The sequence below is a fragment of the Salmo salar genome, chromosome 23 (assembly GCF_965601325.2).
Source record: "Salmo salar chromosome 23, fSalSal1, whole genome shotgun sequence".
NCBI classification, from domain to species: Eukaryota; Metazoa; Chordata; class Actinopteri; order Salmoniformes; family Salmonidae; genus Salmo; species Salmo salar.
The window spans coordinates 24,916,965-24,935,527 of record NC_138313.1 but is presented as its reverse complement, the minus strand read 5'-3'; the positions used below and the strand labels follow the sequence as shown (position 1 = coordinate 24,935,527).

Genomic DNA, 18,563 nt, shown 5'->3' with positions numbered 1-18,563 from the left:
CCAGAATAGAAAGAGGAGTGGGAGGCCCCGGTGCACAACTGAGCAAGAGGACAAGTACATTAGAGTGTCTAGTTTGAGAAACAGACGCCTCACAAGTTGTCAACTTGCAGCTTCATTAAATAGTACCCGCAAAACACCAGTCTCAACATCAATAGTGAAGAGGCGACTCCGGGCAGCTGGCTTTTCATTCAAAATCAAGGACATTTCTAAGTGACCCCAAACTTTTGAACGGTAGTGTATTTTGTAATGTCATATATTTAACCTGGACTTGCTGGCCAGCCATGATGCCTTATTAAGGAATCTGGGACAAACCGCTAGTAATCAGTGTGTGTGTTTGTGTGACATGGGACCTTAGCCATCTCCAGCGGCAAAGTCACTGTTAGTGGCCCTTGTGACATCGATCAACTCTTGTTGTAATTAGACATTCTGAGGCATTTTGACCTTCTTCTTTTGGCCAAGAACTGTAAGGTAAACGTTTGTGTAAATGTTGTTACTCATTATCATGGCAGACTGGGAATTCAGTTGTAGTCTTGACCTTGGGCATTGCTAATCTGTATCTACCAGTACCAATGTGACAGACTTATGTATGAAGACTATTATGATGCCAATCCTAGTGAATTTAGAGAGGGTTTGATATTCCTTTCAACTGGGTAGCTCTTTAACAGTAGTTTAATACATATGGATAGACAACAATAAGCTATTTCACAACTCTATTTCACCACCACAGAGCTGGTGTTTTATGGTAAAAAAATATAAAAAATATGTGGGTCAGGGCTGAGTAAACGTATAGTAAATCATTGACCAAGTTGGACTAAAAAGGTGGGGTCAAAGAGGATAGCTTTGACCTTGCGTGGGTGGTCACATGATCAAAATAGAATGTGGAGATGGGAGTGGTCACAGTTATTTTGTTTTGAGCCCTTATTGATTTCATGTTATAATCAAATTTACCAGTCACATCTATCACATATGAGAGAATCTGCTTCTATGTTATACTAGTACATTGTCACTCAATGGTCTCTCTAGGTCACTTCCAGGCAGGCAGGCAGCCCTCAGCTCCCAGATCGAAAGGCCTAGTTAATGATTAACAATACCAGTCAGATTTATTGTGTACAGTGATGCTGTCAGGAAGCATTTCCTTCTCTAGCCTGTCCGGGAAACACACACTCTACAGACACACTCTCAGGCTCTCTGCCTGTGTACAGCTACCATACCTATACTTCTAGCTCTAGATCAGACAGCTGCCAGATGAATCAGACCATGCAACCCTCCCACAGCTCTCATCCCAGGTAAGTCTTCTTTTCTCTGGGCATAAACAGAGGATCTATACCCTCTCCTCTACACACCACCCACTCACACACTGCAGAGGCTGCTAGTGGAGGTGTGGTTGGGTGTTTCATGTATGGGTGTCAGAAAATGTGGGTGCTTGGTACATAGACTGTAACGGTCTGGTATCTTAGGATTTTCACGGTTAACTAGTTTGGGTAGTTGGTATAGGGGGAACATAATGGGGCATCTACAGTAGTATCTGGTTACTGACTTTTATACAAAACTAACTAAACTTGCACTGGGTAGTTAGCCATAAGATCCCAGTTATGATCCAAAGTTTATTTTAAAAAAAAAATGTAAAATGAAATATCACATTTACATAAGTATTCAGACCTTTTACTCTGTACTTTGTTGAAGCACCTTTCGCAGCCTCAAGTCTTCTTGGGTATGACGCTACAAGCTTGGCACATGTGTATTTGGTAGTTTCTCCCATTCTTCTCTGCAGATCCTCTCAAGCTCTGTCAGGTTGGATGGGGAGTGTCGCTGCAAAGCTATTTTCAGGTCTCTCCAGAGATGTTTTATCGGGTTCAAGTCCGGGCTCTGGCTGTGCAACTCAAGGACATTCAGAGACTCATCCCGAAGCCACTCCTGCGTTGTCTTGGATGTGTTTAGGGTCGTTGTCCTGTTGGAAGGTGAACCTTCACCCCAGTCTGAGGTCCTGAGCACTCTGGAGCAGGTTTTCATCAAGGATCTCTCTGTACTTTGCTCCATTCATCTTTCCCTTCGAACCTGACAAGTCTCCCAGTCCCTGCCGCTGAAAAACATCCCCACAGCATGATGCTACCACCACCTTGCTTCACTGTAGGGATAGTGCCAGGTTTCCTCCAGACGTGACACTTGGCATTCAGGCCAAAGAGTTCAATCTTGGTTTCATCAGACCAGAGAATCTTGTTTCTCATGGTCTGAGAGTCCTTAAGGTGCATTTTGGCAAACTCCAAGCTGGCTGTCATGTGCCTTTTACTGAGGAGAGGCTTCCGTCTGGCCACTATACTATAAAGGCCTGATTGGTGGAGCGCTGCAGAGATGGTTGTCCTTCTGGAAGGTTCTCCCATCTCCACAGAGGAGCTCTGGAGCTCTGTCGGAGTGACCATTGGGTTCTTGGTCACCTCCCTGACCAAGGCCCTTCTCCCCTGATGGCTCAGTTTGGCCAGGCAGCCAGCTCTAGGAAGAGTCTTGGTGGTTCCAAACTTCTTCCATTTATGAATGATGGAGGTCACTGTGCTGCAGACATGTTTTGGTACCCTTCCCCAGATATGTATCTCGACACAATCCAGTCTCGGAGTTCTACGGACAATTCCTTCGACATCATGGCTTGGTTTTTGCTCTGACATGCACTGTCAACCGTGGGACCTTATATAGACAGGTGTGTGCCTTTCCATATCATGTCCAATCAGTTGAATTTACCCGGTGGACTCCAATCAAGTTGTAGAAACATCTCAAGGCTGATAAATAGAAACAGGATGCACCTGAGCTCAATTTTGAGTCTCATAGCAAAGGGTCTGAATAGTAATGTAAATAAGGTATTTCAGTTTTTTATTTGTAATACATTTGCAAAAATGTCTTAAAACCTATTTTTGCTTTTTCATTATGGGGTATTGTGTGTAGAGTTATTTAATCCATTTTAGAATAAGGCTGTAATGTAAAAACAGAATTGGAAAAAGGAAGGGGTCTGAATACTTTCCGAATGCACCTCCTATAGATCCTCAGAACACACACAGGACCGAACAGCCCTCAAACATGTAAGCTACAACAAGGTGAGGCCACATACACACACACACACACACACACACACACACACACACACACACACACACACACACACACACACACACACACACACACACACACACACACACACAGAGAGAGAGAGAGGGTGTTTCATTCAGTATGGATATAAATGTAAACAGCATTTGGGGAGTTGAATGTTGCTTTCCTCTGCCCTGGTTTCAAAAGGAAAACATCCACCATCTAGTTAGGTAACTTTAGCTACTTAGCTAAACAATGGAAGGTACACAATCCATGGCCACATAGCTAGATGGCTATGTGTAAATTAGCTTGAAGTGAAAAAAAGTGAAACGTAATCAAAACAAGTTGAGAAAAAAGTAACTAAAAGAAACGTGTTTTATTATCTTCTGAATGAATTTGTTTCTCCTGTCTTAAATGTAGCTAGAAGTTCTATTTTGCTATCTCCCAAAATAAATACCATCTCTTTGATGAGTAGTTTATTCAGTGAATCAGGTCATCTTCATGGTAACCAAAAACTCTTTCTGCCATTTACATAGAGATCCTATTATATTACTATAGGGGCTATGTCATAAACTGTCAAATTTCCAAAATGGGGCCAAAATGGCAGCCATATTGGTCAGGGAAAAATCTAAAACCAGTCTAATTGGAATGAATGGCAGTAGAGGCATTAGCAGGGGTGAAAGTAAGGCGGTACAGTTCGGTATGGCGTTCAGTCAAAAGAGAATAGAGGTATGCCGTACCGGTAAAACATGAGCCTATCACAATAATTAAAACAAAATGTCCTAGAAAACTGTAGGCTATTTAAAAAAATATATATATATATTTCACCTTTATTTAACCAGGTAAGCTAGTTGAGAACAATTTCTCATTTACAACTGCGACCTGGCCAAGATAAAGCAAAGCAGTGCGGCACAAACAACAACACAGAGTTACACATGGAATAAACAAGCGTACAGTCAATAACACAATATGAAAAAAAGAGTCTATATACAGTGTGTGCAAATGGCGTGAGGAAGTAAGGCAATAAATAGGCCATAGTAGCGAAGTAGTTACAATTTAGCAAATTAACACTGGAGTGATAAATAGCAGATGATGATGTGCAAGTAGGAATACTGGTGTGCAAAAGAGCAGAAAAGTAAATAAAAACAATATGGGGATGAGGTAGGTAGATTGGGTGGGCTATTTACAGATGGGCTATGTACAGCTGCAGCGATCGGTTAGCTGCTCAGATAGCTGATGTTTAAAGTTAGTGAGGGAAATATAAGTCTCCAGCTTCAGCGATTTTTGCAATTCGTTCCAGTCACTGGCAGCAGAGAACTGGAAGGAAGGCGGCCAAAGAAGGTGTTGGCTTTGGGGATGACCAGTGAGATATACCTGCTGGAGCGCGTGCTACGGGTGGATGTTGTTATCGTGACCAGTGACCTGAGATAAGGTGGAGCTTTAGCTAGCATAGACTTATAGATGACCAGGAGCCAGTGGGTCTGCCGACGAATATGTAGCGAGGGCCAGCCGACTAGAGCATACAGGTCGCGGTGGTGGGTGGTTTAAGGGGCTTTGGTGACAAAACAGATGGCACTGTGATAGACTGCATTCAGTTTGCTGAGTAGAGTATTGGAAGCTATTTTGTAGATGACATCGCCGAAGTCGAGGATCGGTAGGATAGTCAGTTTTATTTACACCATTATTTATCAATATCGTATATCAGAGGCATAAAAATGAGCGAATGGACTTGAAAACAGGTGGTATATCCTACGCTCCAAAATGCGATGTGGTTAAACTAAAACACTGACATTTTGCCAAGGCAGAGATGAGTGGCCGACTCAGAAACGCGCACGGACAGCAGTGGACGCGTAAATTCTGGCCTAATGAGAATCGCCAAATTTCATTACACTTTGTGGTGTTTTGTGTAAGAGATGTCTCTTTCCATTCACCACTGTTTGGAGACTGGGAATATGCTGCGAGTGGATTAACAAAATTTGTATTTTTTATTTAACCTTTACTTAACTTGCTTGGGTAGGAGTCGTTTGAAGTGATTGTTTGACAATCAGATGAAAACATCATGACTGGTTGTGTTTATGCCACAATAAAAGTAATACATTTTAAAAGTTAAATGACAAATATATACAACTAGGCCCACAGTGATCCCATTGAATTATGCGCAACGACGTGCACATATAGAAGGTGAAAATACTTTCACCCCTGGCCATAGGTGATGCATTTCCTGCTTTTACTTAGACAGGAAAATAAAAGTAAGGCATGCTATGTATCAGAAATTGTGTAATGGAATTATAGTCAACCTAAAATATTGTCATATAATAATAAATACAGTTCATACAGGTTTTATGAACATTTTCTGTATAAATAGCATCTAAAATATATGTAAGCAGACCATAAATGTCTCAGATTTTGTTTTTATATATAGCTGTGAGTGCTATTGTATGATACAATATCAGTACTTGTTGCATTTACAACTAGTCCTATCATGAACTGATATGAGCCAGTGTATGTATGGCTGTGGATTGACTGCATTGTTGGAATGTAATGTTAACATATTGTCAGTTAATTCAAAACATTTATGGAATCATTCCTCTAAAACTGCCTGGCTAGCTAGCTAACACACATACTGTACAGTGCAGATCAATTCTTCACATTCATTGTTTTACACAATATCTTATCACAGCACTGGCAAACCATGGTAGACCAACTCCCTAACCAATATGGCTGACATTTGGACCATCAGAAGGAGGTTAATGACCATTCTAGTATTCTAATTTTTAATTCTATGGCATACATGCCTTCAAACTATCATAAAACCCTTAAATGATGCACTTACCTAAGGAAATGTTTCAGAGGCTCGATGCAACACCCTTACACAATTCCCTTAGAGAAGGGAAAAATATAAGTTCAACTTCATATTCATCATCTCCAGCACCAACATACTGTACATGAAAATAACGTGTTAATATGTTTTGTAGTAAAAAAGAGAGGAAGATAGGTGTTTCAATTAACATCACCAACTAACTAGTATACAATACCCCCCCTCCCCACACACACACACACAAAACATTCAAACTTGCCATTTTCACATACAATGTTGGTGTTTATATACAGTTGAAGTCGGAAGTTTACATACATTTAGCTTGGAGTCATTAAAACTCGTTTTTCAACTGCTCCACAAATTTCTTGTTCACAAACTATAGTTTTTGCAAGTCAGTTAGGGCATCTAGTTTGTGCATGACACAAGTAATTTTTCCAGCAATTGTTTACAGACAGATTATTTCACTTATAATTCACTGTATCACAATTCCAGTGGGTCAGAAGTTTACATACACTAAGTTGACTGTGCCTTTAAACAGCTTGGAAAATTCCAGAAAATTATGTCATGGCTTTAGAAGCTTCTGATAGGCTATTGACATAATTTGAGTCAATTGGAGGTGTACCTGTGGATGTGTTTGAAGGTCTACCTTCAAACTCAGTGCCTCTTTGCTTGACATCATGGGAAAATCCAAAGAAATTTAGCCAAGACCGCAGAAAAAAAATTGTAGACCTCCACATGTCTGGTTCATCCTTGGGAGCAATTTCCAAACGCCTGAAGGTACCACGCTCATCTGTACAAACAACAGTACGCAAGTATAAACACCATGGGACCACACTGCCGTCATACCGCTCAGGAAGGAGACGCTTTCTGTCTCCTAGAGATGAACGTACTTTGGTGCGGAAAGTGCAAATCAATCCCAGAACAACAGCAAAGAACCCTGTGAAGATGCTGGAGGAAACAGGTACAAAAGTATCTATATCCACAGTGAAACGAGTCCTATATCAACATAACCCGAAAGGCCGCTCAGTAAGGAAGAAGCCACTGCTCCAAAACCGCCATAAAATAGCCAGACTACGGTTTGCAACTGCACATGGGGACAAAAATAGTACTTTTTGGAGAAATGTCCTCCGGTCTTATGAAACAAAATAGAACTGTTTGGCCATAATGACCATTGTTATGTTTGGAGGAAAAGGGGGAGGCTTGCAAGCCGAAGAACACCATCCCAACCGTGAAGCACGGGGGTGGCAGCATCATGTTGTGGGAGTGCTTTGCTGCAGGAGGTACTGGTGCATTTCACAAAATAGATGGCATCATGAGGGAGGAAAATTATGTTGATATATTGAAGCAACATCTCAAGACATCAGTCAGGAAGTTAAAGCTTGGTCGCAAATGGGTCTTCCAAATGGACAATGACCCCAAGCATATTTCCAAAGTAGTGGCAAAATGGCTTAAGGACAACAAAGTCAAGGTATTGGAGTGGCCATCACAAAGCCCTGACCTCAATCCTATAGAAAGTTTGTGGGCAGAACTGAAAAAGTGTGTGTGAGCAAAGAGGCCTACAAACCTGACACAGTTACACCAGCTCTGTCAGGAGGAATGGGCCAAAATTCACCCAACTTATTGTGGGAAGCTTATGGAAGGCTACCCGAACCGTTTGACCAAAAACTGAACAATTTAAAGTCAATGCTACCAAATACTAATTGAGTGTATGTAAACTTCTGACCCACTGGGAATGTGATGAAATAAATAAAAGCTGAAATAAATAAATCTCTCTACTATTATTCTGACATTTCACAATTAAAACTAAGTGGGGATCCTAACTGACCTAAGACAGGGCATTTTTACTAGGATTAAATGTCAGAAATTGTGAAAACTGAGTTTAAATGTATTTGGCTAAGGTATATGTAAACTTCCCGACTTCAACTGTATGTTGATGTTCGGGTGGTGCTGGAGATTTTTAAATGTCCCTTTAAGGATAACACTTAAGATGTTTTATGCAAATGCCATGAAGGGTTCTAAGCCCTAATGTGACAACCAATACAATCACATAGCAGTGTCAATCAAAAGATACAATAGACACTGCAAGGTGTTGATAATTTTTTGTACACTCAGTGCATGTCCATTTAAAAGTGGTTACAATTCATGACATTTTGATTACGTTAGTATGATAAACTAACGGAAATGTACATTTTCATCAAGGTTTTGAAATGTGTACTTTTTGAAAATACTAATATTAATTAATGGACCAAAAAATCTCTAAATTAACTGATAACTCTCACTAATACCCATTAATGTTATTAATAATGCTGAGAACAGAGGCAGTATGGAGTGAAGGAGATCGTAGAGCTCCATCCAGCTGGCAAGCTAACTTAGACTTTGATAATTTCAGAGCTGATATGTCCTTATGATGAGGTCCACTGTGATTTATAAGACTTTGGCTTCATCTCTTTTCACGTGTTTGTTTCTGTTATTGTCCTGCTATTCCAGGGGGGTGTATCTCATATTCATGAGGGCCACAGTGTCCAATCACTCTTTTGTGATCAATTAAGTGCAGAGGAGAAACAGAAACCTTTGTTATATTTATTTCTAACTGTACCAATGTACTCCTCTTTCTCAAGGACACCTCTCAGATCTGTCCATCTGCGGACCACAGAGACTGGCTCTGCCCTGTGTGTCTGCAAACTGCCAGCTTTCCTGTACAGACCAACTGTGGCCATCTCTTCTGTGGTAAGACAGCACCACACACCATCCCCCGAAACCAGAATTTGATCGGATTTATCTATGGGTCAAGAGAGACTTGTACAGAAAGAAAGAGGTCTTCAGGGCCCAGAAGGTAGCATATTAACATTTACATCAAATCAAATCCAATCAAGCTTTATTTATACAGCACAGTTCAGACATGGAATGCAACGCAATGTGCTTCCCAGGAAAAAAAAGATTTTTAAAAAATGAGGAAAATAAAAAATGAAATATTTATTACACAACAAAACGTAAGAGGATAAAAAACAAAAGAAAAACCATAAAGACTGAACGACTAAAAATCACCCTAAGGAAAAGCAAAGCTAAAACAGTGTGGTTTAAATATAGTATGTCCACAGTTCCGGCACCCCTCAGGTACGCTGTGCCAATTGTGAGCCGCCCTATGGGACTCTCGATCACGGCCGGTTGTGATACAGCCCGGGATCAAACCTGGGTCTGTAGTGACACCTCTAGCACTGCGATGCAGTGCCTTAGACCGCTGCACCACTCGGGAGGCCCCCATCTGGCATTTCTAATTGCCATGCTACATGTGCCAAGTTGCTCTCTCAGAATATCATAATGGAGCTGCAACTTTGACTTTCTTCACTTCCTTTTGCAATTTCTCTTGAATTGATTCGTTTCCTCACTCATCCAAGTGGCTCTCTGTTTGGATGTGGCCTTTTTCAACCTTACTGGAGCTGTGGTATCAATGGTTGCACTTAATTTGCTATTAAAGTGATCAACTAAATCATCACCTACAAGGCAGAGTAGGTGATCGAGTATTGTTCATACACTCAATAAAATCTGTAGCTACTTCAGAGGTAAGATGGCGTTTCTTAATAATGCGTTCAATATTACCCTGTGCTATGGGCAACAAGGTAGTACAAAATACACAGTGGACATCAGATAAAGCAACATCAACTATAGAAGATATGTCAATAGAAAGCTCCTTGGTAATAACAGGTCCAGCGTATGGCCTGAGTATTCCCAGTAACCCGTTGGATAAAGTCCATAAAGCTCAAAAGATGAATAAATTCAATGGCTTTGGAGTCAGTCTCTTTGTCAACATGAATATTAAAACCACCAAACACAATTATTTTATCATTGTTCTCAAGCACAATAGACAATAGTTTAGAGAAACATTAAAGAAAGTGTGGCCGTGCTTCGGTGGACAGCACTGGTGGCTGACATTGAAACAGTATGGCATGATGCTCAAAAGACCCAAAGTCGCCAAACAAAATGTCCTTACAGCTGAGAGCAGTAGTTCAAATAGATAAATACTGTAAATACTGTAGTGCTGCTCTGATTGAAGCCTCCCCCTGGATTACAGCTTTTCATACTCTGTCAGAAAAGGGAAAAAGGCTGTCCTCTACCCTTTTCCCCTTTTCTGACAGAGTACAAAAAGCTATAATCCAGGAGGAGGCTTCAATAAGAGCGGCACTACAGTCTGAAGAAATCTATGTTTCAGTGAGAAACATGTAATCAACTTTGAGCTCTGTAATGAGGTCATTCATGAGAAAGGTTTTACTAGTGATTGCTCTAACATTTAAAAGCGACATATTCAATGAGTGTGGGCCACTCTGCCCCTGGGGCAACTGCCTCAAGGTAACCAATGGAATAACAACCAAATGATTAACGTTTCAACCACATTTTCTGATAGTCTCCAATCTATCAGAATGGTAGGAGATGACAGTTTGCATAAACTCACTAGAAGGCAGAGTTAAGGGAACATAAATTAAGTTACTCAAAATAACCCTAGAGCCGTTTCTACAGAAGTTGATGCTTTCCAAATCCTCTGTTCCTTATTCTGCCCGGGAGAACTAGAGCACTACCAGACCCTGTTGGTCTGTGTCTAAAACAGTTTGCAATGAAGCTGGAAATATTCCTGGAACCCCTGCGGTTATGGTAAATCCCTTCTCTTTTAAAAAGTGCAGGGGTTCCCAAACTTTTTAAATCAGGGCCCCCCTTCCAGCATTGGGGATCCACGTCTATTTCTATGAGCACAAGCGCTGTTCATGACCAACTGTTCATACCTCTCTTTTTGGTGGAGAGAATTTTGCAGGTTTAAAGCTTATTTCCTGCAATTCTACACATTTTATCATGGCGTGCAAAAATCATTTTGTAGTTTTAAAGCACATTTTCTAATGTGTATTCATGTGGTATTTGAATGACTCAAAAATTACAACAATATCTTTGGGTGTAAGGGCTGTCGTCGGAAGAAGACCAAAATTCAGCGGAGTTAATGTTCGTCATATATTTAATTACGGCAAGAACACTATACAATACAAAACAATAAACAGACAACCAAAACAGTCCTGTCACGTTTAACACAGTAACACGAACAGAAACAATTACCCACAAAACCCCAACGGAAAAACCTGCACTTATGTGTGACTCCCAATCAACAACAACGAACTTCAGCTGTGCCTGATTTGGGAGCCACACACGGCCCAAAACAAAGAAATACAAACACATAGAAACAGAACATAGAACGCCCACCCAATGTAACACCCTGGCCTAACCAAAATAAAGAACAAAAACCCCTCTCTATGGCCAGGGCGTTACATTTGGCTAAAAAAACTGACATGGGCTAGTTGATCTGGGCATTATATTATTCTAAATAGCTCTCTAAGGAATGAAGTGTCTGACTTGACAAGAGGAACTGATGATACACTACCCAATTTCAAATTGCACCTTGTGCATTTTACTACTACAACTTTCAAGAGTAAGTTTAAAGCCGGGCTGAGTTCCTTAAAAAAAAACACGGGACGGGGCCAGAGATAATTATTCTCTTCCCTGTGCTAGCGATGGTGTTTATATAAAAATTGTAGTCCTCCCTCAGATCTCCTAAAGCAAAGGTCGTTAAAACCTAAGTGAGTAGCTTACATAAGAAAATGCCATACAACATATTGACTACAGCAGCAGGTCAAGGGGGGGATCTGTTCATTAATTAACTCTATTGTCTGTCCATCTGCCTGTCCATCATGAGGCTGTCTGGTCAATGAAACTTTCCGTCTGTGTCATGTGATGAGAGCCCCAAGACCTGTCTAGCCTGGGGGGTTAATATTTGACAATCGTTGCTATAGTGAACGAGTGTGTGGCTCCCACCTGAAAGAGATCACACACACTCAGGCTTTGATCATTCACGCACACCTCTCTCATTTGGCCAGAGGGTATCTATGGAAACCATGGAAAAGAGGAACTCCCCCAGCCATCCACGGTCTTAAAGAGTCCTAGGATATGGTGATCATATGGCATTGTTATGACAACGCTAACCTGGTTGCTAGTCTGTTCGTTTGCGTGCTGTAATACTTGTAATATTTGACGTGTGCTGGATTTAGTTTGTCAAGCTTAATAGAACCAATAAATACTCCCAAAAGTGCAAAATACAAATTTTCTAAATCAAGAGTACCAAGTATTTTACACATTTTAAATACTTTTTCGACCCAGTTCTGTTTGCTATCCCTGAGTATGCAACGGATCAGTTGAGTAATTCCATCATCAGTTTTGTATTTTGAAGTAAAACTGTCTGTTTTGGCCATAATCTCATTACAGAAGTGGGACAACAGTGATAGACAGCTATATGAGTGGTGGATTCAGATAGTGGTTGATAATGGTAGTAGCATATGTCAATCTCCTCTCGCTGTCCTTGACCAGTGTCTGTGTCATCATCACGTGATGCAATAACTACTCCACCCGACCTGCCCCTCTTACCCATGCCTCCCCCTAAGAGAGAGAGAGGAGCTGTACTTAGTTAATTAACATTCAGTAGACAAGGTCATGTCACTAGTACAAAAGCTTCTCATGCTGCCGTCAGCATTTTGCTCATACCCGCATTTTACTCAATCCCACAATAATATGAACACATTACACTAGCAATATGACAGTTTCCCTAATGGTGAATCGTAGTTTTTGGGGTACAAATATTAATGGAAAGAGTAGTGATTGAGTACTTATTTATGTTACCTTGTTTCTCTGTCTGCAGCTCCCTGTCTGATCTCGTACTGGAGACTTGGGTCCTGGCTGGATGCCATCAGCTGCCCTCTGTGTAGACAAAGGGTAAGCAAGACACACCCAACTGTAGAAACATCCATTATTACCATGATATTACACTTGTTATCCGACAAGAAAAATAGCAAAACTATGTTGAATAAAAGTGATAAATAATGGTTCAGAATTGATTGAATGTAACTGGAATGGATTTTCTCTCTCTCTCTCTCTCTCTCTCTCTCTCTCTCTCTCTCTCTCTCTCTCTCTCTCTCTCAGGTCAGTGTCCTGTGTTGTCTATTCGGTGAGGGTCAGTCAGACAGAAAGGAGAGGGAGGTTCTGGGAGAAATTACCGACTACAACAAACGCTACTCAGGAACCCCTCGAAGGGTCAGTACCACCATAGACCACATTGTTCTATCTCTATGAGTACCACACACAACATTTATTAAAACATGCTACAACCACACTACAACCTAGTAACACACAAAACCTTCAGATAATCTTTACCAATTAAACCATACAACACTTTCTCAAGGGTCTTTCTGCAGGTATTTTTCGCTCTCTAGACTAGAGCTTCATAGCCTTTGTTATACTGTAGATAGCTTGCTCTCTCTCACCTTTTATGAACATATCAGGTTCTGTGATTTCATTTTGACCTTGAATGTGGCTGCAGAAAAGATGGCAGTATTTACATGATAATAAAGGTGAGTTCCTTTCCCATCCCTCTGATAATGGTTTTGTAACTGGAATACTGCTTACGCAACCACCGCATAGAGACTGTATTGTACAAGGACAATGGAAGGAAATCACACTAAAGTAGAATACAATTCTCTCTCACTCCTGTGGTTGATCCTGTTGGGTACATCTCAATACTCTAAAGTGGCCACCTCTCCTCATTTTCTTTAGTTAATCTGGACTGATCTAAAATAAGAAAACGTTACAAAACCTTTTGCTACATTGTGCTCTACTCTAGTGAACACGAGCCAGATCTCTGTCCCACCTGAAGCCAGGTGAGGTGACCGTGACACCCTCTACTCACACCTGTGCCCCTGTCTTGTCTTCTGTCCCTTAGGTGACAGACTACTTGTGTGACACGCCCCTGTTCCTGCAGCTGCTAGCCCGCGGCCTGGGCGCTATGGGGGGGCTCGTGTGCCTCTTCTTTCTCAGAGTGGTGCTCTGCTGTCTTGGGGCCATGGTGTCCCTCTCCTCTGCCCCCCTGGACACTCCATCCTCCCTGTCTAGCCTCCTGGGGGTCCTGGATGACCTGGTGGTGGTCTTCCTGCTGCTCACCTGTGTTATCAACATCAACCAGCAAATGACGCCAGAGAGTGGGAACTCCTCAGCACACACAGCCACACAGGGAGTAGGTCTGCTCAGTAACTCGCTGTAGCAGCAGAGATGATAACCTGCAGTGATTTCACCTTTGTTTCAACAGGAGATCTCAAGGTGAAGAAACGATTTTTGAGCGAGACCTAGCAGAATGTCAGCAGCGTCCGTCTGCTGGTTTTCATCCTGGTGTTAGCAGGTGTTGGACTCACTGTAGCACTGGCATAGACAACCTTTAGGTTTACAGCTAATTACAGGCGAACAGCAGGCAGTCTAACCAGGGGCCCAGTTTATGCGTTGATGAATGTATGCTGACGTAGGTGTCTCAACGTCTCAGACCTTGCCTTCTTTCTTTCCTTCATGACCAGTGATCTGGTGAGATGGTGAAAGCTACATGGTGGAACCTACACAACTAGTTTCTCCATACATGCGGTGTAGGCCTACCAGTGGAGGCTGGTGGGAGGAGCTATAGGAGGACAGGCTCATTATAATGGCTGGAATGGAATTTATGGAACGGTATCTAACATAATTCTATTCTAGCCATTACAACCAGCCTCCACTGAGTCCTACTCAACTCATTTGAGAGTGGGCATGTTTGATGGATTACGATGTAGTATTTTATGTAGCATTTTATTATGTTTTTTTGTGTAGTGTTTATTTCTACTCCTACAGTATATACAGTACCTGTAGTCTTTATTTTGGAGACAGTAATGGTTATCACTGGCCTTCAGTGGTTCAGTGAGACCTGGGGTCTGTTCAGGAGGGTGCAGATTAAATGGAGGCCTATTGTGTTGCACCCTGTCGACGCAACCCTGCTGTTTTTTCAGTGATGTCAGTACTATAAAATTAAAATGTAAATACTAGATATTTTACCAAGGCATTGTTGAATACTTGCTTCTGACTGGCATTCTAGAGCGTGCATTATGTAAGGGATATTCAAGGAGGGGCTATGCTTTCTATGGAAAATAATGAACACGTGGAAGGTGTGTTCCACGACACACCACTAGCGGAGTGGAACTGACCTTCCATGGAGTTGCATTATTTTCTGGAGAACGCAAGTTGATTATCCCTTTTATATTTATCATATCCGTGGTATACATTCTCAATGTTCTATTGCCATACTGGCTGGCAACATTCTTATCCCTTGCTTGCTAGCTAGCCAACTATGGCTAACTTACATTCACGCCAAAAAAAGTGCAGCCAAAGTAACTGCATTTGCATTTGTTTAAGCTGTTTTCTAGAGACCTTGAATGTGGATACATCCATAACAATGAACTAATAATGTGCGATTTCGCCTGGCATAGAACATTTGCCCTCTTGCCAGGCCACTGTTCAGAATAGATAGCCAACTACACAGCTAACACAATAATTTCAAACTGAAGCTGGAATGAAAGCGAATGAGCTGCATTTCGTGTTTTTCTTTTCTTTGTATATATCCAAAGAAATTATGCAGATTCATGATTTCGGCTGGCTGAGAAAATCTGCAAGCCTGTCTTTCTCGAGACGTTCATTACCATACAACAGCTGGAGATTGAATTTTAATATTGAAACAATGTTTGAATGTTGGAGAGACAGACAGCAAGGTTATTACAAATCTCCGCTGTTGAAAACCAAATGCTAGTCTAAAAGAAATGGGAGATAATGTCTAGATACTTTTTACAGTGTAGATCTAGTATATAAATGGCCTGGCTGAACTGATTATCCAGTCAGATGCACAGTCAGATGGAGTAAATAGGTATAGATTTAGCCTGTGGTCATTTATGAATTATAAACTGGGTGGTTCGAGCCCTGAATGCTGATTGGCTTAAAGCCGTGTTATATCAGACCATATACCATGGGTATGACAAAACATCTATTTGAAAATGCTCTAATTACTTTGGTAACCAGTTTATAATAGCAATAAGGCACCTCGGGTGTTTGTGGTATGTTGCCAATATACAGTACCACGGCTAAGGGCTGTATCTCCGCGATGCGTCGTGCATAAGAACAGCCCTTAGCCCTGATAGTTTGGCCATAAAGAAAGGTTTGTGGTCATACGCACATCCTTAAAAACATAGGTGCTCGGCTAATAAAGAATACTAGCATAGAACAAGAAGGCCCGCACAGTGTTAAAGCTCCCAATTCACCGCCTTATTGACAACGTTTCGATCTGAAACAAATCTTCGTCAGGTCAAATAAACTGAGTGCTCACATCCCAAAATATACACATTTCACCTCACATGACCATTGTGGACATGACACATAGTGGGTGCAAAAACAATGTGTATCTCTAATAATTGAATAACAATGAGATGGGTACATGTAGTAGTTCCAGAAAATAATATTTACAAAATGACCAAGTGGGTAACCTGGAAGGCAAGACAAATCAAAGTGACATATTCATGTAAGAAATGGTCTGATATCAAATTCTTGGTACATGGTACACAAACATTGAATCCAATACAATTCTCTTCTCAATAATAGATTATCAGTATTTCCCCCCCTTCTAGGAGTCTTAACATGTTCGATGCCAATGTATCTCAAAGAGCTAATGTTGTGACGAGCCTCCATGAAATGCGCAGCCACAGGGTTTCTCTGGTCAAGGGTCCTGATATTACTCCTGAGTTCTGCTATCCTTGTTTTCAGAGATCATTTTGTTTTTCCTACATAGCATAGACCACAAATACACTTGATGTAATGATGCCCATATACTACACCCCCTTGTACCTGATTGCTTAAATAGACACCAGCTGGAATGCGGTGTTAACCAATCAGCATCCAGGATTAGACCCACCCATTGTATAATTCCATATAATTTACAGTAGAATTCAATAGATATAGTTCATTCTTACATGTTAAGAGTGTTTTGATAAGATTGTCTGCTAAATTATGAAATGTTATACAGTATGTTTGAACTGCTTTTGCCGGCAGCATACCACCCTGCATCCCACTGCTGGCTTGCCTCTGAAGCTAAGTAGGGTTGTCCTATCTCCTGCTCGGTCCCTGAATGGGAGACCAGATGCTGCTGGAAGTGGTGAAGGAGGGCCAGTAGGAGGCACTCTTTCCTCTGGTCTAACAAAAAAATATCCCAATGCCCCAGAGCAGTGATTGGGGACATTGCCCTGTGTAGGGTGCCATCTTTCGGATGGGACGTTAAACGGGTGTCCTGACTCTCTGTGGTCACTAAAGATCCCATGGCACTTATCGTAAGAGTAGGGGTGTTAACCAAGGTATCCTGGCTAAATTCCCAATCTGGCCCTCATACCATCATGGCCACCTAATCATCCCCAGCTTCCAACTGGCTCATTCATCCCCCTCTCCCCCCTGTAACTATTCCCCAGGTCGTTGCTGTAAATTAGAATGTTTTCTCAGTCAACTTACCTGGTAAAATAAAAGGTTAAAAAATAAACAAATAATTGAATGCCAATGTCAAATTGAAAGCAATGTTGAATTCGATTTTCACAGTGGTGTTAAGTAAAAAATATTTAAAGTACTACTTAAGTTGATTTTTTTGGGTATCTGTACTTTACTATTTATATTTTACTTCACTACATTGCTAAAGAAAATAATGTACTTTTTACTCCATACATTTTCCCTGACACCCAAAATTGTCCAATTCACAGACTTATCACGAGAACATCCCTGGTCATCCCTACTGCCTCTGATCTGGCAGGCTAACTTAACACAAATGCTTTGTTTGTAAATGATGTCCGAGTGTTGGAGTGTGCCCCTTGCAATCCATCAATGTAAAACATTTTTAAAAAATCAAGAAAATTGTGCTGTCTGGTAAGGAATTTGAAATGGTTTATACTTTGACTTTTGATACTTAATATATTTTAGCAATTCCATTTACTTTTGATACTAAAGTATACTCAAGTAGTATTTTACTAAGTGACTCACACTTTTGAGTTATTTTCTATTAAGCTATCTTTACTTTTACTCAAGTATGACAATTGAGTACTTTTTCCACCACTGGATGTTCATAATGTCAAGCTAGGACTGATGGTTTGGTTACCACTGCAAGTATTGTAGATATCTAGTAAACTTGTTAGCGTCTAAAGTGAATGTTAAATTATAGCCATGGTATAAAAAGGATAATCAACTCGGGGCTCTATATGTTCTCTGGAAAATGATGCAACTCCGTGGAAGGTCAGAACACCTTTCAAGTAGCTTGTTATTTTCCATAGAACACCCTCACGTTGATTATCCCTTACTTAACATTGTGAATACTTGTAAAACACGTATAATTCTATAAATGTTGTATTTATTGTTCTGAAGGTTTGTTCCTTGTCCTTGAGTGTCAATTATTGCATCTCCACATGTTGAAATGTATTTATTTAGTTCTCAATTTGAAAGAACAGTTCATAAACCATTTGTCAATAAATTACACAATAACTAATCTTCCAATATAATTGAACAGTACCATTGACAGACAGCAGACCAATCAAACTCTGTGTTAGTAGTAGCGTGAACATTGGAACGTTAAAGACAGCTCAAGTGATCTCCCGGTCTACGCATGTTTACTAACGCTGCTGCCTGGTGTAGTCATCAACAGTGAGAGAGTTAGCCAGACAATACAGCTCTCTCACACTGGAGTCCAACTTCGGTTTGGATGTCTTTTTCACTTCTGAAATGGTAA

The 18,563-nt window shown here is 40.9% G+C and overlaps 1 protein-coding gene across 1 annotated transcript; it reads left to right on the top strand.

Annotated features, from left to right (window-relative positions):
• The first annotated feature begins 1,119 nt into the window (after nucleotides 1-1,119).
• Nucleotides 1,120-18,201, top strand: LOC106584289 (E3 ubiquitin-protein ligase RNF170). The gene is made up of 6 exons (XM_014169362.3): nucleotides 1,120-1,286; nucleotides 3,026-3,080; nucleotides 8,509-8,617; nucleotides 12,615-12,688; nucleotides 12,896-13,006; nucleotides 13,692-18,201. The coding sequence occupies exons 1-6, from the start codon at nucleotides 1,246-1,248 to the stop codon at nucleotides 14,007-14,009; spliced, it is 708 nt and encodes a 235-aa protein (XP_014024837.1). The 5' UTR covers nucleotides 1,120-1,245; the 3' UTR covers nucleotides 14,010-18,201.
• The last annotated feature ends 362 nt before the right edge of the window (nucleotides 18,202-18,563 follow it).